The following is an 18,914-nucleotide window of genomic DNA, read 5'->3' on the forward strand; positions in this document are numbered from 1 at the left end:
GTAGGGAGACAGGGAGGGGTTGGGGGTGGAGTGGGGCAGGAAGAGAGGCTGAGAGAAGGCTACTGACTACAACATTGAGGATAACCCAGGGCCCAGCCTCCCGGGCACAGAGAGCAGGCTGCAGGAACGGCTAAGGCACACTCAGGAATTGCTCCCTGAAACCCAGTCCCAACCTGAGGTCCTCCCCCGCAGGGCCCCATCTTCCTTGCACCCACCTTGCCAATGTTGGTGTTATCCAAGGCAGCATCGATCTCATCCAGGACGAAGAAGGGGGCTGGCTTGTAGCTGGGAGGGAACCAGTAGGTGAGCTGACACTGAGGGGAAGCGGGTGGCAAGGCACGGTGGGACAGCCCCAAGGCCCATCAACCAGGTCAGCTTCCCCCTTCAATTCGTCCAAAACTAAAAAACCCAGGCCTTAATGTTGCCTGAGCCCCTAAAAGCCAATATATCAATGTAGCCCTCCTCTGCATCCAGTCCTATGACCCAGGATCCTGGAGAACCATGAAAAATGGGGTCTTCTCAGGAGCTTCTAGGCTGGCTGGGGGATGGAGCTGTCCTCCTCTCTGTTCATACTGACCAAGCTATCCAGAGGTCCACCCGACCCCAACACACCATGCTCTGCCATGCCTCCTTGCCTCTGCACATGCAGCACACTTGGTCCAGAATGCCTGCAGTCTCCCTGTATAACTCATCCTTTATACTGCTGCTGAAGTGTTACTTGCCCTCAAAAGTCTTCCCTAGCCCACCCACACCTTCCCCCGGACTGGGTTAGGTGTCTCTCCTCTATGTATCTACAGCACCCACGCTCACCCAGTTACAACACTTAGCACATTGTGTATGTGTCTGCCTTCCACTAATCTGTGAGCATCTCTAGGCCAGAGACCATGTCTGACTCATCTGTGTCCCCAATCCCTCCACAGGGTCTGGTACAGAGAAGCACTCAAGAAATGTTCACGGCATGACGCTGTACAATCAAGCACTAAGTTATGTAGGGGTCAGACTCAAGTACTATTGGCGTTCAGGAGAGGGAGGTCAGCGTATGCCACAGTGGTCAAACAGGGCTTCCTAGAGGAAGGGGAGGAGAATGAGGAGATATGAAGGTGTGGAAGGTGACAGTCAAGCTAGATTTTCACAGAAAGGGCTTATTAGCCAGCAACCATGTGAGCAAAAGCCTAGAGGTAGGACTGAATACATGCAGGGGCCAGTGAGAACATGCTGAGTAGATGAGGGTAGATGGGGAAGACAGGTCCAGGAAAACCAAGGCAAGATATACTGTAGTAGACAGGAAAACAGGGATGCAATCCAGATGCTACCAGAATATTTTCACCTCCGCAGACCTTTGTATATCCTCAGGCCCCAGAGCCTCTGGTGGCCTCAGTTCAGTCTCTCCACCAACTGCCCTGGGGGCAGAGCCTTACCTGTGGATGGCAAAGAGCAGGGCCAGAGCTGCCACTGTCTTCTCCCCGCCTGACAAGTTGTCCATAGGCCGGAAGCGTTTGCCAGGAGCCACACAATTATAGTTGATACCATCCAAGTAGGGCTCCTCAGGGTTCTCAGGGCCCAGGAATGCCTAGGGGAGAGCAGATGGGTCAAGATAGGTAGAGAGACTGGAAGCCTAGAGGGAAGAGCAACTGAGAATAGTAGAAGCTGGCTGGGTAAGGGGCTCCAGCCTACCTGGGCACTGCTGTTACGGGACAGAGCCTTGTAGATCTCATCAATGTTAGTAGCCACAGATTCAAAACAAGCATTGAAACGGTCAAAGCGCTCCTTCTTAATCTGTTCAAAAGCCTGTTTGGCCTTCTTTGCTCGCTTTCGGGCTGCCTCAAATTCTGCCGGAAGGAAGGACAGACGACTCCTCAGTGCCCTGGTTCTGCCAGGGTTGAGGACCACACCCTGGCAAGAATGACCTGAAAATGACTATCCAGAGAAGGAACATTTCACAAAGGGAGAGGAATGCCTGAAGAAGGTCTCATAATGATCTGTATCCCATGGGTGGGCTGCTGGACAGTCTAAAGGAAGAAACATGGATTCCTTCCTGGGCTCTATTGTTAACCATCTATTGTGACCTTTAGTCTCTAAAAAGCAAGTGAGATAATCTCACCAGTTTAGGGTATCTGGGAGTTTTAAGTAAGAAAAGCATGCAAAAACAGGAACTGTTGTGATGTAACAGTAGGACCTTAGAATACCTTCAGTCTTCTGCCCTTATTTGAGGCCCCAGAAGAAATTCAAACCTTACCATCTGAAGTCTCCTGGAACTTGTCTCGTACACTTTCCAGCTTTTCCATGGCCTTCATGTTGGGGGCAGCAATCCGCTGAAGCACACTCTGCTGCTCATTCAGCTTTTGCTGCAGTGTGTTCATTTCTTGCTTGATCTCCTCCTCAGCCTGGGCATCCTGTAACCCCAGCAATGTAAGCCCAGCAATATTAAGGAGGCCCTGGTCCTAATACTGAGGCCCTTTCAGAAATGATAAACTCAATGGGGCATGGGCAACTGCTCCTCTATAGAAGGCAAGTTCTTCTCCAACTTGGCTCCTTCCACCTGATCTTGCCCATGGTAACTGTTCCCACCATCCCTGAAAATTACAGGCTAAAGCTGTTTTTTCATCTCTAGTCCTCCCAGGCCCTGCCAACCTCTTTGTCTCTGGAAAAGCAGCTGGTGGTGCCCCTCCCTGGCTCTCAGCCCAGGCCATGAGCCAGCAAGCACCATTCCAGGGTGACCTACAGGCCCCCACAAAGGCTGCTATAGACTCCTTCAGCTCCACAACAACTAAGGCAACTCACATTTTCTGCTTAGATCACTACATCTGAGCAAATTCTACTCATTTGATTTTAGGTCTTGTAGTTATTGTAATACATGTATGGGCTTGTGCCTTTTTGGCACTTTTAATTAATAACTATTTACTGAATGCTTACCAGGGGCTATCATGTTCTATGAGCCTTAATCTTGAGTTCACAGAGCTCAGGGGCTAACAGTGGACACATAAACAAACAATCAGAATACTAAGGGATGAATGCAAAACAATGATAAGGAGACAATGCTGAATCAGCACAAAATAAGGGTCCCTAACTCAGACTTTGGGGCCAGACTAAGCTAAGGCATACAGGATGAATGGGTAAGGATGAGAGCAAAGGCAAAAGCAGGGGTGGGGCCATTCCTGATGCACAATATATTGAATTAAAAGTAATTCAAGAGTAATTAACTTTAATAAATTTCAAAAGCAAACAAAAAGTCAATATGGCAGTAGTAGCAATTATGTATGTGCATGCTTGAGTGTGTTCATGAATTCATACAAGTGTGCTGAGGAAAAGCACAGGAAAAGAAGCTGGATAGACAAGTGGAAGCCAGATTATGAAAGGCCTTATAAGGTTTAGTCTTTATCCTAAGGGAGGCCATGAATGATTTAAAGAATATATTTACATTTTAGAAAGCCCTTCTGAAGATCTCTTTACACTGCTGTGAAGTGGTCTCCAGGATAGGTTTTTAAGTGAAATATGAAAGGTGCATAATAGTGTACTATCTTTTATCTAAGAGAACAGGAAGGTATATGAATATATTTGCATGCAAATATATTTGTATTTTAAGCATATAAGCACAACAAAAGGATAATCCAAAACTAACTAAAAAGTGACTTATTGAGAAAGAGGTAAAGGGACAGGAATACAAGTTAGAGTTCACTCCATGTATACCTTGCTTTATTTTTTTGTGGTCCTAGGGATTGAACCTAGGGGTGCTCTACCACTGAGCTACATCCCTATTATTTATTTACACACACACATGCACACAAACACATACACACACACACACACACGTACATATATAGAAAGTCTCACTAAGTCACCCAAAGCTGGCCTTGAACTTGTGATCCTCCTGCCTCAGTTTCCTAAGTCACTGGATTACAAGAGAGCATCACTGTGCCCAGCCCATGTACCTTGTTTTTATACTTTTGGTTTTAGAACCACATGAAGATATCATATAATTATAAAATAAGATCAAATCAAAATGTGAAAACCACTGAGTAAAATACTGTTGGGCAACAAGATATTCATGAGATGCCAAAGCATCACTCTAAAGATTACTCATTAATGATGAAGGTTCAAGCATATATTTAGCACTAAAGGACCTGGCAACTGACACTAATAATGGGCAAACCATGATACAATACATCTCTTGATAAGATGCAACATCAAGTATACTGCATCACAAATGTAACGCTCTTGCAAGAAAAAAAATTTAGCCCCAATCCACTAGACTAGACAAAGTTCCAATTTATAGACAATACCAGGGTTGAAATAACACGTTAAAGAGGAAAGGAAACCAACATATCCACAAGGTGGGACATTTTCTGAGACAACTCAGACTCTGAAAGACCAATGCCATGATTAAAACGTGAAGGGACTGCCTCATATTAAAAGTAAATAAAGAAGGGGTGGGAGGGGTGGGGGGAAGGGAAAAAAATAACAGAATGAAACAAACATTACCCTATGTAAATTTATGATTACACATACGCCATGTACAAATAGAGAAACAACATGTATCCCATTTGTGTACAATAAAAAAAAAAAAAGTAAATAAAGAGATATAACAACCAAAAGCAATTCATAATTTTTGATTGGATCCTAACTTTTTAGAAAGGAAAGAAATTACAAAAAGATAATTTTGGACCACCCAAGAGAATTCAAATACAAGTTTAATAGTAAATATGAAATAATATGAAATTATTATTCATTTTTTAGGTACAATATGGAATTGCAGTTATGTAGGAGAATCCCTTATTTCCTGTACACCGAAAGTATTTAGGGTTGAAATATCATAACATTTGTACTTCATTCAAAAGGTTTAGGGGAAAAAAAGGTGTATAGTGGGGTGAGAGGGAGGCAAAGAAGAGCAATGAGAGAAAGCAAATGTGGTAAAATATTCACTGATGAATCTAAAGCGAAAGGTGTTTGGGAATTCACTGTTCTATTCTTTCAACTTTTCTATAAGTTTGAAGCATTTCACAATTGAAGAAGGGAAAAAATAAACTAAAATCCTAAAAAAAGCAATTCTTAAAAATAGAAAACAAAACAAAGAAACCTAACTATACATTAAGCTGGTTAAACACTCAAGAGAATTAGTTTGAATTACATTAAAATATAGCAACATGACTATACATGCTCAACGAGCTTAATGACAAAAAGAACCTCAATAAAATCTTTCAACTATTTAAAACTATATTCAATAATCAAATTGTTACTAATATCTTATTGTGATCCTTAAACTATTATATAGAGTAGGATACAGTAAATATGTTATTATGTTAGTGTTGCTAGGAACCAAGATTTCCAGTAAGAATAATTAGAGACTCAAACATAAAATCAATGATATTAAACTGTGAAAATTATAATTTCAATTGGAAGTATCAAATGAACTCATGGTGCATTTTCCCTTCAAAATAAAAAATGCATTTAGTGGCCCAATCTACTGAAAAGTTCTAGAGGCACTAACCAACCCAGCAGTCATGAGCATTCTAGTGTCCAGATGGTAGTTGCTAAATAATAACATTTCCCACTAAAAAAAGCCAGAGCTTCTTGAAGAAATGGCTCATTCCAGGTCTAGGCTGAGAAATGTAGAGATGAGCATGGACATATCAGGAAGCAAGGAAGATGACAAAGCTACAAGGGTTGCATCAAAATGATTCAGAAACCAACTTGAATGCATTCCCACTGGCCAAAGATAGGACAACCTGAGCACCAAAGATAACCACAACAAACTGAAACATACTAAATGTGTTTAAATTCATAATGACACAAAAACAATTCAGTGGACAAATATTAAGAATACCAAGGAATCAATTCCCTATTTTATAAACAGATGAATAAAGGGAAAGAATTGAACACATTGTTTTGCTTTAAACTACTTCAGGGTTACCAAATGATGAGAAGTATGTCTCTATGTACTGTAGCGAATAACAAAGAAATGATAAGATTAAGACTACCTTTCAGCAACCCCCAAATTGATTAAAGGAGCTAAGCAATCATTTTCATGGCTGCAAACCACACAAAAAGACCTACAACCAGACATTCTGTATTTCCTGATGGAAGTAACATCACCACCTGTGAGGGAGTCGCAACTACAACAAACAAGCCAACCCCCAAATTTAAGTCTAAACAAGCCTCTATATCTGTGCTGTCCAACAAGGTTACCACTAGCCACATGGAAGTGAAGTACTAATTTTATGGATTTTTAGTTCATTTAAATTGAAAACCAGATAATTCAGTTACTGGAAAATTTTTAAGTATATTTGGAACAACTTGGGTATATGGGTCTCCTTTTTCAACTGTAAATTTTAGGAAATCTAAATACAGATCAAGTATTTCTGAGGCTATTTTAGCATCTGAACTGAGATGTGCTGTAAGTGTAAAATATATACTGGATTTCGAAGACAGTACAAAAAAAGATCGTCAAATATCTCATCAATAATTTTTAAAGCTGGTTATACTGGTTGGTACATTTCTACAGTCCCCACTATTCAGGAGGCTGAGGCAAGCTCACTTGAGACCAGGAGTTAAAGGCCAGCCTGGGCAACATAGCTAGATCTTTCCTCAAAATATAATGATGATACTTTTTATATTGATCACATACTGAAATGATACTTTTGGATATGCTAGTATTAATAATATAGTATTAAAATTAATTTTTTTCTTATAACTTTCTAAAATATAGCTACTAGAAAATTTAAAATCACACATGAAGTCACATGTTCTTTCTATTAAGCAGCACTGATTTATGGAACTGAATGCATTCCTACTGTCCAAAGATGGGATAACATGAGCTCTACCCACTTACAGAAACTATAGCAAACAGCAGAACTATTTTTGTTTTGCTTTGGGAAGACAGTTACTGAATGTAATCAGCAAACTAAAGTGTATGGAAAATTCTTCAGGAGAAATGAGTCAATTTTTTCAATAACAAATACTACAAAGAAAAATAAAAATGGATAAAAGGGGCCCCATAAACCAAACAGACTTAAGAGATATATCAAATGATTTTATCAATCATTCTTATCTATCTATCCATGAAACATCTTATTTGACTCCCAATTCAAGCAAGCAAATTATGAGAATGTGAATGTGTATGCAATACTCAAGTACATGTAACACCTATCATCATATTAAGGAATTATTATTTTTTTGTGGTGCTAGGAATTAAACATAGGGCTTCTAGCATGTTAGGTAAATGCTGTATCACTGAGCTATATCTGTAACCAGGAATTATTATTTATGACAATGATAGTGATTCTAAGTATTTTGAAGGATGTTTTTCTGTTTTGAAGGTAAAATCTGCAACATTAACAAATGAAATGATATAATGTTTATGATTTACTACAGAGTATGTTGAGGTGCAAATGAAACAAGTTTGGCAATGAGCTGATGGTGGCTGAAACTGGTGATAGCTACATGAGGGAGCATTTTAATTTTTTTTACTTTTGCATGTGAATTTTTCTATAATAAAAATCTAAAAATAAAAAAGATCAATTTGAAATGGCTCCCACTGGCCAAGAATGGGAAAATATGAGCATCAAGAAGAAAAATGACTTCAATGGACCCAAACATATCAAATATATCCTAAATGGTTAAGTTTATAATGAACACAAATTAAAAACCTCATTGGTCACCTTTGAAAATTACAAGGGTAACCAATTCATCATTCTGAAAGCTGGGAAACAAAAGAAAAGGATTAAATATTTATTTATCCTATCTTTCCTGTACCAACTGTTCAGTAGTCCCATTATCCAGAGTGGATATGTTTCAAGACCCTTAGTGGATGCCTAGAACCACAAAGTAATGAATGCTATAGTGTATTTTTTTTCTTATATTCACATATCTCTGACAAAGTTTAATTAAGCACAGTATGAGATTAACAATAAAAACAATTATAGCAATACACTATAACAAATATGGGAATGTGGTTTCACTCTCAAAATATTTATTGAACTGTACTATGATACAATGCCTATGTGATAAGATTAAGTGGAGCTAAATGATGTGGGCATGTAGGCATTATAACACAGCATTAGGCTACTACATTAAAGTTACTTGATACCACCACAGTTGATCTGATAACCAAGATGGCTAAGTGATTAATATGGGGGGGTATAGCATATAGTGTGGATATGGTGGACAAAGGAATGATTCATGTCCCTGGGGTTGTAGCAGGAAGGCAAGATTTCATCATGCTGTTCAGAATGGTACACATCTCATAACTTTTTATTTGTGGAATTTTCTATTTTAATAATTTTGGACTGCAGTTGATCAAGAGTAACTCAAACTTTATAAGGTGAAGCCAGGAAGGTGGGGGCAGGGATACCATATTTCAAGGGAACTAGTTGATATGACAAAGTTTTTTTTAGAACTGCCAGGCACAGTGGTGCATGCCTGTAATCCCAGTTTCTCAGGAGGCTGAGGCAAGATGATCATAAGTTCAAGACCAGCCTGGGCAACTTAGTAAGAGTAAGACTGTCTCTCAAAATAAAAACTAAAAAGGGCTACAGATTTGGCTCAGTAGTGGAGCACCACTCGGTTCAGTACCTAGTACCTAAATAAACAAATAAATAAATACCATGAATAAATGGAAGAGGAATGAAAAGAACTGGATTATCCTTTTGCAACACTTAACAGATCTAGGCAATGACTGTCAACACCTGCTAAAACCAATTTGTTAAAAGGTAATAGGGAACTTCATAAAAATGGACCACCCAAACCAAATGATTATGGTTTTCTTTTAAAAAAAATTGTATTATGTAAATTATTGAATATATACAAAACCTCAGAGAACAATATAATGAAACCCATGTACCTACTACTTAGTTCCAACTATCAACTCATGACCAATACTCTTCCACCTATACTGCCCAACTTCAAAATAATCCATTATATCAAAGCAAATCTCAGACATTCATTTCAACCTCAAATACTTCAGTATACATCTCTAAAACAGGGTTTCTAAACCACAGGTCTATTAATATTTTAGGTTGGAATATTTGCTGTGGGGCTATTCTGTGTACTGTAAGGTTTTAGTAGCATCCTTGGCATCTGCCCACTAGATGCTAGTAGTAATACCTGCTCAAGCCATGACAAGTGGATGTGAAAAGAGTGTCTCCTACATTATCAAACGTCCCCTGGGGGACAAAATACCCACCCGACTACTAAGAATCACTGTTGTAAAAGATAAAGATAAAAAAAAAAATGAAACCACAAGACCATTATAGTAACCTAAAAAAATTAACAGCACTTCTCTAACATCAAAAACATCTGGTCAGTGTCCAAATTGCCCTGTTCTATAAATTGTTATAGGTTTTCCAAAGCTGATTCCAAACACAGTGCAATTACCTAATATGGCTCTTAAGTTTCCTTACCTTCTAAGTTCCCTCTTCCCTCTCTTCTTTACAATGAATTCAAGTAAGGTGCACACATTTCAATGGGTTGATTAGTCTTAGTCTGTAACAGCTCCCCTCCCTCTTTTTCTTCCATTTATGAATGAAATCAGATCTTTTCCCCCTTGTTTCTCATATGTAATCCCAGCTACTCAGGAGGCTGAAACCGGAAGATCGCTTGAGCCCAAATTTGAGGTCAGACTCAGCAACACTGCAAGACCCTGTCCCCAAAATAAATATGTAAAAATAAACAAATTTCCCCCATAGTTTAGATTTGGTCAATGTGTCCCTGTGCTTTATTTCACAGGTTCATCTGGCATCAGTGTTTCTTACACAATCAGCCCTCTGCAATCTCAGCTTCAAACAACCATGGATCAAAAATACTTTTAAGCAGGTCGTGGTGGTCGACACTGTTATCCCAGTAACTTGGGACACTAAGTAAGGAGGATCACAGATTCAAGGCCAGTAATTTAGTGAGACTATGTCTCAAAATGAAAAAAATAAATAAAAAGGTCTGGGGATATAGCTTAGTGGTGAAGCGCCCCTGGGTTCAATTCCCAGTACCAAAAAAAGAAAAAAAAAAAAAATTTAAATGTGCCTATACTGAACACGTACAGAATTTTTGTAATTATTTTCTAACAGTAGTGTAACAACTACTTAACATTGTATTAGGTATTATAAGTAATCTACAGATTATTTAAAGTATAAGGTATATATACATAAGTTATATGCAAATACGACAGCATTTTTTGTAGGGACTGGTGCATCTACAGACTTTGGTATCCTGGTGGAAGGGGCAGATTTCCTGGAATCAGACTGAGAGAAAAAGAGAGAGAGAGTGTGTGTGTGTGAGCTGGCACGCAGGTGAGCACACAAGACAAATGAATGCACCATGACAACAAATATTCATAATGTGATACAAAAGGAAGGTCACAAGTACACAGCACCAACTATGATACATTCTTTCCCCCTCCCAAAAAAAGAAAGGACTTTTTTTTTCAGTTCTAGGGATTTAACTCAGGGTCTTGTGCATGTTAGGCAAGTGCTCTAACACCGAGTTACATCCCCAGCCCTGCACCCCTCAAAAGAGAGAACCTAAATTCAATCAAAATCTAAATTTACCTACCAGTTGATAGGAAACGGGGAATAAAGAACATGTTAAATAACATCATGGGGACATTATCAGCCAAATTCAGAATGTGGAAAGTTAGAACTTTGATAGTGTTTGATCAATGATAGTGTCTTTCATAAATAAATAGAAAAAACAACAAGGGATAGAAAAATGTTATAGGCTAGTAGCAACCAATTTTAACATATGGACCTCAATTTGATCCTGATTTGAACATAAACTGAGAAAAAAGTGGGAGGGACTTTTCATAGAAATATAAACACTTATTGAATATTAGATTATTACAGAGTTATTCCAGTTTTTTAGACATGCTGCTGTGGTTAAGAGTCCTCATATTCTAGACACACTTGCTGAAGTAATTATGGATAAAATAATGTCTAGAATTTGCTTTAAAATAGTCCAATGGTGGTGGTGGGGGTATAAAAAATGAGACTGACCATATGTTGCTAACTGTTGAAGCTGGGTGATGGGTGCCTGGCATTCATTATATCATTCTCCTTACTTCTATATATGTTTGGAAATTTGCATAATTTTTTTAAAATCAAGTCCCTCTGGATAATGATGTGATATGGATTGGAAAGCATAAACTATTTAGGAGGTTCCTAAGAGTATGTGAGATGAGGGGGCTGGGGTTATGGCTCAGTGGTGGAGCACTTGCTTAGCATGTGTGAGGTGTTGGGTTCAATTCTCAGCACCACATATAAATAAATGAATAAAATAAAGGTCTATCAATATCTTAAAATGTACTTAAAAAGTTACATTGTTAAAAAAATGAGTATGTGAGATGAAAGTTGCATTCCCTAGAGAGATGTTGCAAACAGAAAAAAGAATTCAATATATTTAGGAGGCAGAATCAATGGGACTTGATATGTAAAACAAGAGAGGGAGGAGTCAAGCATGAGGCTCGGATTTCTGGAAGACCATGTGGTTGGCGCCAAGATAAGGGACAGATCTGGGAGGAAGGCTAGAGTTTGAGGTAACCTGTGGGACCTAGCACAGAGACAGCAGCTGAGGCATGGGGAATGAAAAGGGACAACCAGGATGATAGAATGCTATTATGAGGAGGATACCTGGGACATAACAATGTGGAACACCTGAGGCTAGTCTGTTACTATACACAAGCCTTTTGTCTGTGTATTTGAGCTCTGATGTGTACATACATGAAAACTGGTAACTAGCAGCAAACATGGACAAAAGCAATTGGGGGTTAAGGGTAGGAGATGTACATGTGTCTATTTGTACATATGAGGAAGAGACCTTGGCTCACAGCTCAATCCTCCTCTTAGCAGCTCTCTCCTTTCCGAGCCACGGTCTCAATAGGCTCCAAGATGGGCTGACCCATTCTCTCTAGACAGCAAGGAAGATGCTCCCCACACCCATGGTTGATCCTCACCTTCAGATCCTCACACAGGTCACCGTAGTCAATCTCAATGAGGGCTTCTCGTGCATAGATACTGGAAGTTCTCTGAGAACCACTCACTGACTCCTCCCCTTGGGAGCTACCCTGTGATGGTGAGAGAGAGAGAGTCAAATGGAGCAGACTGGCCAGGAGGGTGCCCTTCTAGTGGAAGGTTAGGGGCGGGTTCCTTTGCAGTTTTCAATGTCTTTGAGGAAGCACCTCTCAGGAATGCACTGGGGCAGAACCAACAGAGACTTTGCAGGCAAAAAGACATGAATTTTCAAAACAGGGATCTACCTCTTACTAACTGTGATCCTCAGCAAGTCATGATCTTAGATGCTGAGCTTCTTCATCTGTAATGTGGACTTTTTTTGGGGACAAAGCCTGCCTCACAGGACCACAATTAGGATTAGAGGTAATTATGTAACATGCTACCATGATGCCCAGAACATTTCTAGTGTTCAAAATATTTTACTGAATTGAACTGAGATGCTACTTGGGAAGAGGAAGGAAGAAAGACACATGGGACAGAGGTACATTACCAGGTAAAAGATATATATGAAATTTCTACCTCCTCTTGGTTAATATTTTCCACCCACTAGCTACCAATTTTCACTTCCAATGGATAAAATGCCTTGGCTCCCCTATTGTCTTAATGTCACTCCCTTTCCTGTAACTAAGCTTCCTCATCTCTGCATTGCTGATGCCCCTTAGCCAACCCTTTCCTGGCCAAAATCCCTTACTGCAGCTAAGCTTCAGGTCCCCCAGTTTCCCATCTTCCTTTGTTCTTGGCTAATGTCCCTCATTTCCCATACCTACCAAATTCATCACTGCTGGAGCTAAACTAACTTGTGTCCCTAAGATTAATGAATTACTTCATCCTTTCCTGGCTCAACTTTCTCATCACACACTGGCCTGCAGCTCTACTCCCAATTTGCCTTTCCTCTTACACCAAGGCCATTTTTTTGGTAGGTATTAGAAATTGAACCCAGAGGCGCTTTACCATGGAGCCACATCCGCAGCCCTTTTATTTTTTTGAGACAAGGCCTCGCTAATTTGCTAAGTCTGGCCTTGAATTTGCAATCCTCCTGCCTCAACCTCCTGAGTTGCTGGAATTATAGGCATATGCCATCTCTGGCAGCAAGATCATTATTTTTTTAACCTTACCTGCTCTCTTCTCTCACATGTATATCCCTTTTTATGTTCCTCCCACCCTCTGCCCACTCTCCTTCCCTCTGTCACCTGCATTCTTGGTCACTTTTACCCCCATCCATGGTTAATTTTGTTCACAGCCCATTACCACCTACCATAATACTCACCTCTTCCTGACTAATATCATCCATGGTGCCCTTTGACAGAGGCAACTTGATGTCCTGCATCTTGCAGGCCTGTAGCAAGTTGTGGCGATCACTGCGCTTCTGTTCAAGCTTGGTTTCAATGGCTGTCACCTCCTTCTGTAAGTGGGTCATTTCCCTAAAAAGTTCAGGGAGGTAAGTGAGACCCAAATCTGACAGGCTTCCTCTTCTACCTACTCCTCCCTCCCTATACCTGAGCCCACTCACTTGTTGGCACCCCCCAGTTTCTTCCGAATCTCTTCCATCTCATGATTCTTGTCATTCACTTCTGACTTCTTGGCCAGGTGCTGATTCTTCAGGTCTTGTAGTTGGGCCATGGTCTCATCTATGATCTTCATGTGTCTTTGTTCCTCCTGGTCCCAACAGGGAACAGGATAAGACATGAAGGTTTTCTCATATCACTGTAAGATCTTCTCTTGCCCCACCCTTCCCAACAGGCAGTTTGTTGGAGCCACTCATCAATGTGCTTTGCTTTCACGCCCCCATAACCTCTTAGCCTTCTTTATCTTATTTGGTTGCCCTTCCCCAAAACCCTAGTTACGTAAGTTACACTAGACAAGTTCAAAGTATAGAAAAAGAATAAAGGAGAAGGGAAGTATTCCCTTAATCCCACTAGCCAGAGATAACCAATTAACATTTTAGTATAGTTCCTCTCAGCATTATTTATAAATAGCTTTACATAATTGAGACTAGGTGGTAACTAAACAAGTCTGCATTCTGACAATGCTATATTTGAGCTTTTTTTTATAAATCAAAAATTTGTCAAGTATAGTATAACATGTTTTGTAAAAACCCACACAAACAATACTATGTATTTCTAAGAGTATGCATATATGAATGGACATGTATTTAAGTAAATCCAAAACGTCTCAAAGAATACAACTATCCTGGGCTTACCTCTGCAAAGAACAAGGGGACTAGGATTGAGAGTGGTCAGTCACAGGAGAATTGTAACTACTTGTAAAGTTCTGATTTTTGTATTGGAAGAATTTTTTTTCATTTTGATTTTAAGAAGTCATATAGGGCTGTGGATATAGCTCAGTTGGTAGAGTGCTTGCCTCACAAGCACAAGGCCCTGGGTTCAATCCCCAGTACCGTGCAAAAAAAAAACAACAACAAAAAAAGAAGTCATATAAAGAGGACATATTTGCAACTTACTCTCAAATGGTTCAAAAAAAAATAAGCATATACAGAGGGAGTATAAAGCAAATGTGGTAACATGTTCATGACTGATGAATCTTGGTGGTTGGCAGATAGAAGTTCTTTGACAGTTGGCCTTTCTTGTCTTCAGTTCTGCATCCAACCAACCACAGATCAAAAATACATGAGCTGGGCGTGGTGGCACACGCTTGTAATCCCAGCAGCTAGGGAGACTGAGGCAGGAGATCACAAGTTCAAAGCCAGCCTCAGCGAAAGTGAGGCACTAAGCAACTCAGTGAGACCTCGTCTCTAAATAAAATACAAAATAGGGCTGGGGATGAGGCTCTGTGGTCAAGTGCCCCTGAGTTCAATCCCCAGTACCAAAAAACAGAAAAGTTCTGAAAAAAATAATAGTGCCTATGCTGAATGTATACAGACATTTTTCTTGTTATTATTCCCTAAATATTAAAGTATAACAACTACTTGCACAGTCTTACATTATATTACATATTATAAATATAAAGATAATTTAAAGCATACAGGAGGATATATACATGAATTATGTATAAATAACACCATTTTATACAAATGACTTGAGCATCCTCAAATTTGGGTGTATATGAGGGAGGGTCTTAGAACCAGTCCCCCACGACTATTGAGGGATCACTGTACTACTCCTGCAACTCTCTGCTAAGTTGAAAATTATTTCAAAATAGTAAGTCCAAAAGTCACATAAATATGTTATCCTGGATCATCAAGATATAAATCTAGTCCTGCCCTAGGATTTTACTGCCCTATCTGAAATTGCATTTAAGATTCCAATGACACCAAGAGGACTACCTTAATCACAAGGGGTTAATGAAGAAAATACACAAGAATGATGAAACAGATATAAAACATAAAAGTCAAATGATATGTTCAAACCAAGAGAAAATCAAACCATATCAAGAGGGAATGCTGTAAGGAACAAAGGTTTTATGGTAACTTAAAGAGGAAAGATGTAGGAAAATAAAAGCCATCACAGAATACACGTTGACACAGGCATGCTAAACTCCAAAGAACTAAGATACAGTAGCCACTAGAAAAAAAAAAAATCACACTGTGAAGTGATGGGATTTCAGCAAAACATCATCATCTGTTGCACCAAATGAATACAGTTAATCTAAATTTGGGGTTGGCAATCTTTGAGGCTATACCTCTAAAGGTACTTTCAATTCACTCTTACACTATTAATTCTTCCTTCTTGCCATCTCTGTAGGCTCCCAGGAATCCTTGTGACTAGTCCAGCATGTCTTAAGACCAAACCCAGCAGCAGACAATGAGATGTTGTACCTCTTACAGTCAATACAAACGAGTGACTGTAGGTAACATAAATACAGAATAGCTCAGGATGCTGGACCTCAAAGGTAAGGCCAAGTGTGATTCCCAGAATTAGGTGAAAGGGACTACTAAGGGAAATGCCATGAAAGTTTATGTTGACAGAGTAGATCTAATGAGTAAATATGAAATATGAAAAAAACTGGATTTAGTTGCCAGACATAAATTCTGTGGATTATAAGTGGATGATGACACATAATGGGGGGTGGGAGGGGTTAGTGTTAGGGTTAGAGTTAGGGTTAGGGAGGGAGGCAAGAATGGAGGAAGGAAGGACTGTATAGAGGGAAAAAAGGGGTGGGAGGGGTGGGGGTAAGGGAAAAAATAACAGAATGAATCAAACAACATTACCCTATGTAAATTTATGATTACACAAATGGTATGCCTTTACTCCATATACAAACAGAGAAACATGTATCCCATTTGTTTACAATAAAAAAAAGAGGAAAAAAAAATAAATAAATTCTGTGGATGTGAAATAATAAAAAAAACCTAGTTAGTTCAGTTCCTCAAGGCTATTCAAGAAATGGCTCCAGCAGATTAGGGGCTGAAAAAATTATTGACCTTCCCTGAGTATTTTTTATCTAGCTCAATTAAAATATATTTGTTAAAGGACTTAAAATCAGCATACTATAGTAACACAACCATCAATGTTTATAGCAGCTCAATTCACAATAGCTAAACTATGGAACCAACCTAGGTGCCCTTCAACAGATGAATGGATAAAGAAACTGGTATAAATATGCAATGGAATATTACTCAGTCTTAAAGAATGAAATTTTGGCATTTGCTGGTAAATGGATGTAACTGGAGAATATCATACTAAGTGAAATAAGCCAGTCCCAAAAAACTAAAGATGAATGTTTTCTCTGATATGCAGATGCTAATTCCCAATGGGGGGGAAATAGAAGTACTTTGGACTAGACAGGGGAGTGAAGGGAGGGGAAGGGGAATGGGGGTAGGAATGACAGAATGAATTGGACATTATTACCCTATGTCCATATACAATTAAATGACCTTCACATCATGTACAACCAGACAAATGAGAAGTTATACTCCATTTATGTATGATGTGCCAAAATGCATTCTACTGTCATGTATAACTAATCAGAACAAAGAAAACTATATATAATATATATATATACACATACACACACACATATACATACATATATATGTCACTTTTTTAAAAATCTGAATTTTATTCATTTTGGTAGTATTTGTTTTGTGAGTTTTTCTTGGCTTTTAAGTATTCTAAGTATATATTTCAGTAACATCAAGGATTTAAGCCAATGTCTTAGGGGAGAGTTTGGCTTTAAAAGGGTTCTCTGTATTACTGAAATGTGAAGACCAATAAAGTATATAAATACGTATATTGATGTACCATGATGTGCCAAATTCCCACTTTCCAAGGGGCATGTGGGTAGTTACCAATTTGGAACTATAAATTACACTTGAAATAAACATCAATCTTTTTGCACAAAGCTTTGCCAGTGATCTCGATGATCTCTTTAGGTATTAGAGGGTTATTCCGAAGCCTCCTGATGGATGATGCCATACTGTGTAAGAATGCAGTTCTTCTGTACCATAACTGGTACTGAGTATTGTTCTTTTTTGTTTTTAAATCTTGAGTAACAGAATAAAAACAAACTATACCCAATTGTTTCTACTTTAATTTATTTGATTTCTAATAAGGATAAATTATTTGTATGTGTTCATGAGCTATTAGAATTTCTTGAATTGTTTATGCTACTTAACCACTTTTCCCCTATTTGTGTCTTGGTGTTTTTCTTATTAATCTAGGTGAGAGATTCATAAACTATGGACATTACCCTTCTGTCTGACATATTTACTCAAATTTTTCCTTTTTAATTTTCTCCTTCCTTACCTTCTTGAGTTTTTCTATCTCATTTTCATCCTTTTTCACTGTCTGTTCCCACATGTGTACTTTATCCTGGTCCTCCTTCAGCTGGTTCTTTTCAAAATCCAACTGGATGCCCAAGCGAGTCTTCTGATTTTCAAACTCCAAACTGAGGAGAGAAAGATGAACTAGGCCCAGGGCTCAGGGCCTCCAAATTACTGCCAGATTTCAGTCACCACCACTTCATCCACTGACATGCACATAAAATTGTTCTTAAAAGTTAAAAAACTAAATTCCCCTGTGGACATGGCACAAGGCAGGGTAAATGGTCAAAACCCATTTATCACCCTTCAAATGCTGGAGACTCCAGCACCTTTCCATTTTCCCATAAGAGGGCATAAAAAGGTCCATCTGAACCCACCAGCTATGGTTAATTCTTATTTATTAAGCTTCTATGTACTTTACACATTATCTCTAATCCTCTAATCAATAGCTTCACAAGTAGGCATTATTATCCTAATTTTACAAACAGAGAAAACAGGCTAAAAGACAAAAGACCTTGCCCAAGGCCACACAGCTAGTAAATGGCACACGAAATTAGAACCCAAGTCTAACACCTAAACCTGGGTTCATTCCCATGCATCATCATCACAATATAATGTAGTGGGTTTAGAGTATTGGTGTCCCAACACTGCCACTTAGTAGTAGTGTGATCTCAGGCAAGTTAGTTATATTATATTCTCCATTCCTCAGATTCTTCATCTGTGAAAATAACAACAGTACTTACCTCAGAATTACTGAGAGATTTTTCTCAATGAGTTAATATTAATAAAGTTCTTAGAATTATGCCTGGCACACAGTAACTATTCAATAAATTTTACTTATGCCGGGCACGGTGGTGCATACCTGTAATCCCAGTGGTTCGGGAGGCTGAGGCAGGAGTATTGCGAGTTCAAAGCCAGCCTCAGCAACTTAGCGAGGCACTAAGCAACTCAGCGAGACCCTGTCTCTAAATAAAATATAAAAAAGGGCTGGGGATGTAGTTCAGTGGTTAAGCACCCCTGAGTTCAATTCCCGGTAGAAAAAAAAAAAAAAATATATATATATATATATTTAGTTAGCATCACTTCCAGGTATACTAAATATATTCAGCTCATTTTTGCCCAAGGGTTTTGATTCTTTTCAGCATCCCAACCACTGCCCAAGATTTTAGAACCTCTTAAGGGGCAGAGCTTGGGTAGTA

General features: G+C 39.1%; 1 protein-coding gene across 5 annotated transcripts in view; it reads right to left on the bottom strand.

Moving 5' to 3' along the window:
* Positions 1–18,914, bottom strand: part of Smc1a (structural maintenance of chromosomes 1A) — a 55,284-nt gene that overhangs the window by 17,748 nt on the left and 18,622 nt on the right. For 4 of the 5 annotated variants that reach the window (XR_007106474.1, XM_047537027.1, XM_047537025.1 and 1 more), the window contains exons 16-23: positions 17,699–17,840; positions 13,504–13,649; positions 13,261–13,414; positions 11,936–12,046; positions 2,237–2,393; positions 1,675–1,829; positions 1,419–1,570; positions 216–285 (exon numbers count right to left, since the gene is read on the bottom strand). Coding sequence is in view for 4 of the 5 variants with exons in the window: in XM_047537027.1 (XP_047392983.1) it covers positions 216–285; positions 1,419–1,570; positions 1,675–1,829; positions 2,237–2,393; positions 11,936–12,046; positions 13,261–13,414; positions 13,504–13,649; positions 17,699–17,840 (1,087 nt within the window). In the remaining variant the exon portion in view is untranslated. The remainder of the gene's footprint in view (positions 1–215; positions 286–1,418; positions 1,571–1,674; positions 1,830–2,236; positions 2,394–11,935; positions 12,047–13,260; positions 13,415–13,503; positions 13,650–17,698; positions 17,841–18,914) is intronic. The other variant, XM_047537028.1, reaches the window with a different exon arrangement.

Source organism: Sciurus carolinensis, chromosome X (assembly GCF_902686445.1).
Source record: "Sciurus carolinensis chromosome X, mSciCar1.2, whole genome shotgun sequence".
Lineage (NCBI taxonomy): Eukaryota > Metazoa > Chordata > Mammalia > Rodentia > Sciuridae > Sciurus > Sciurus carolinensis.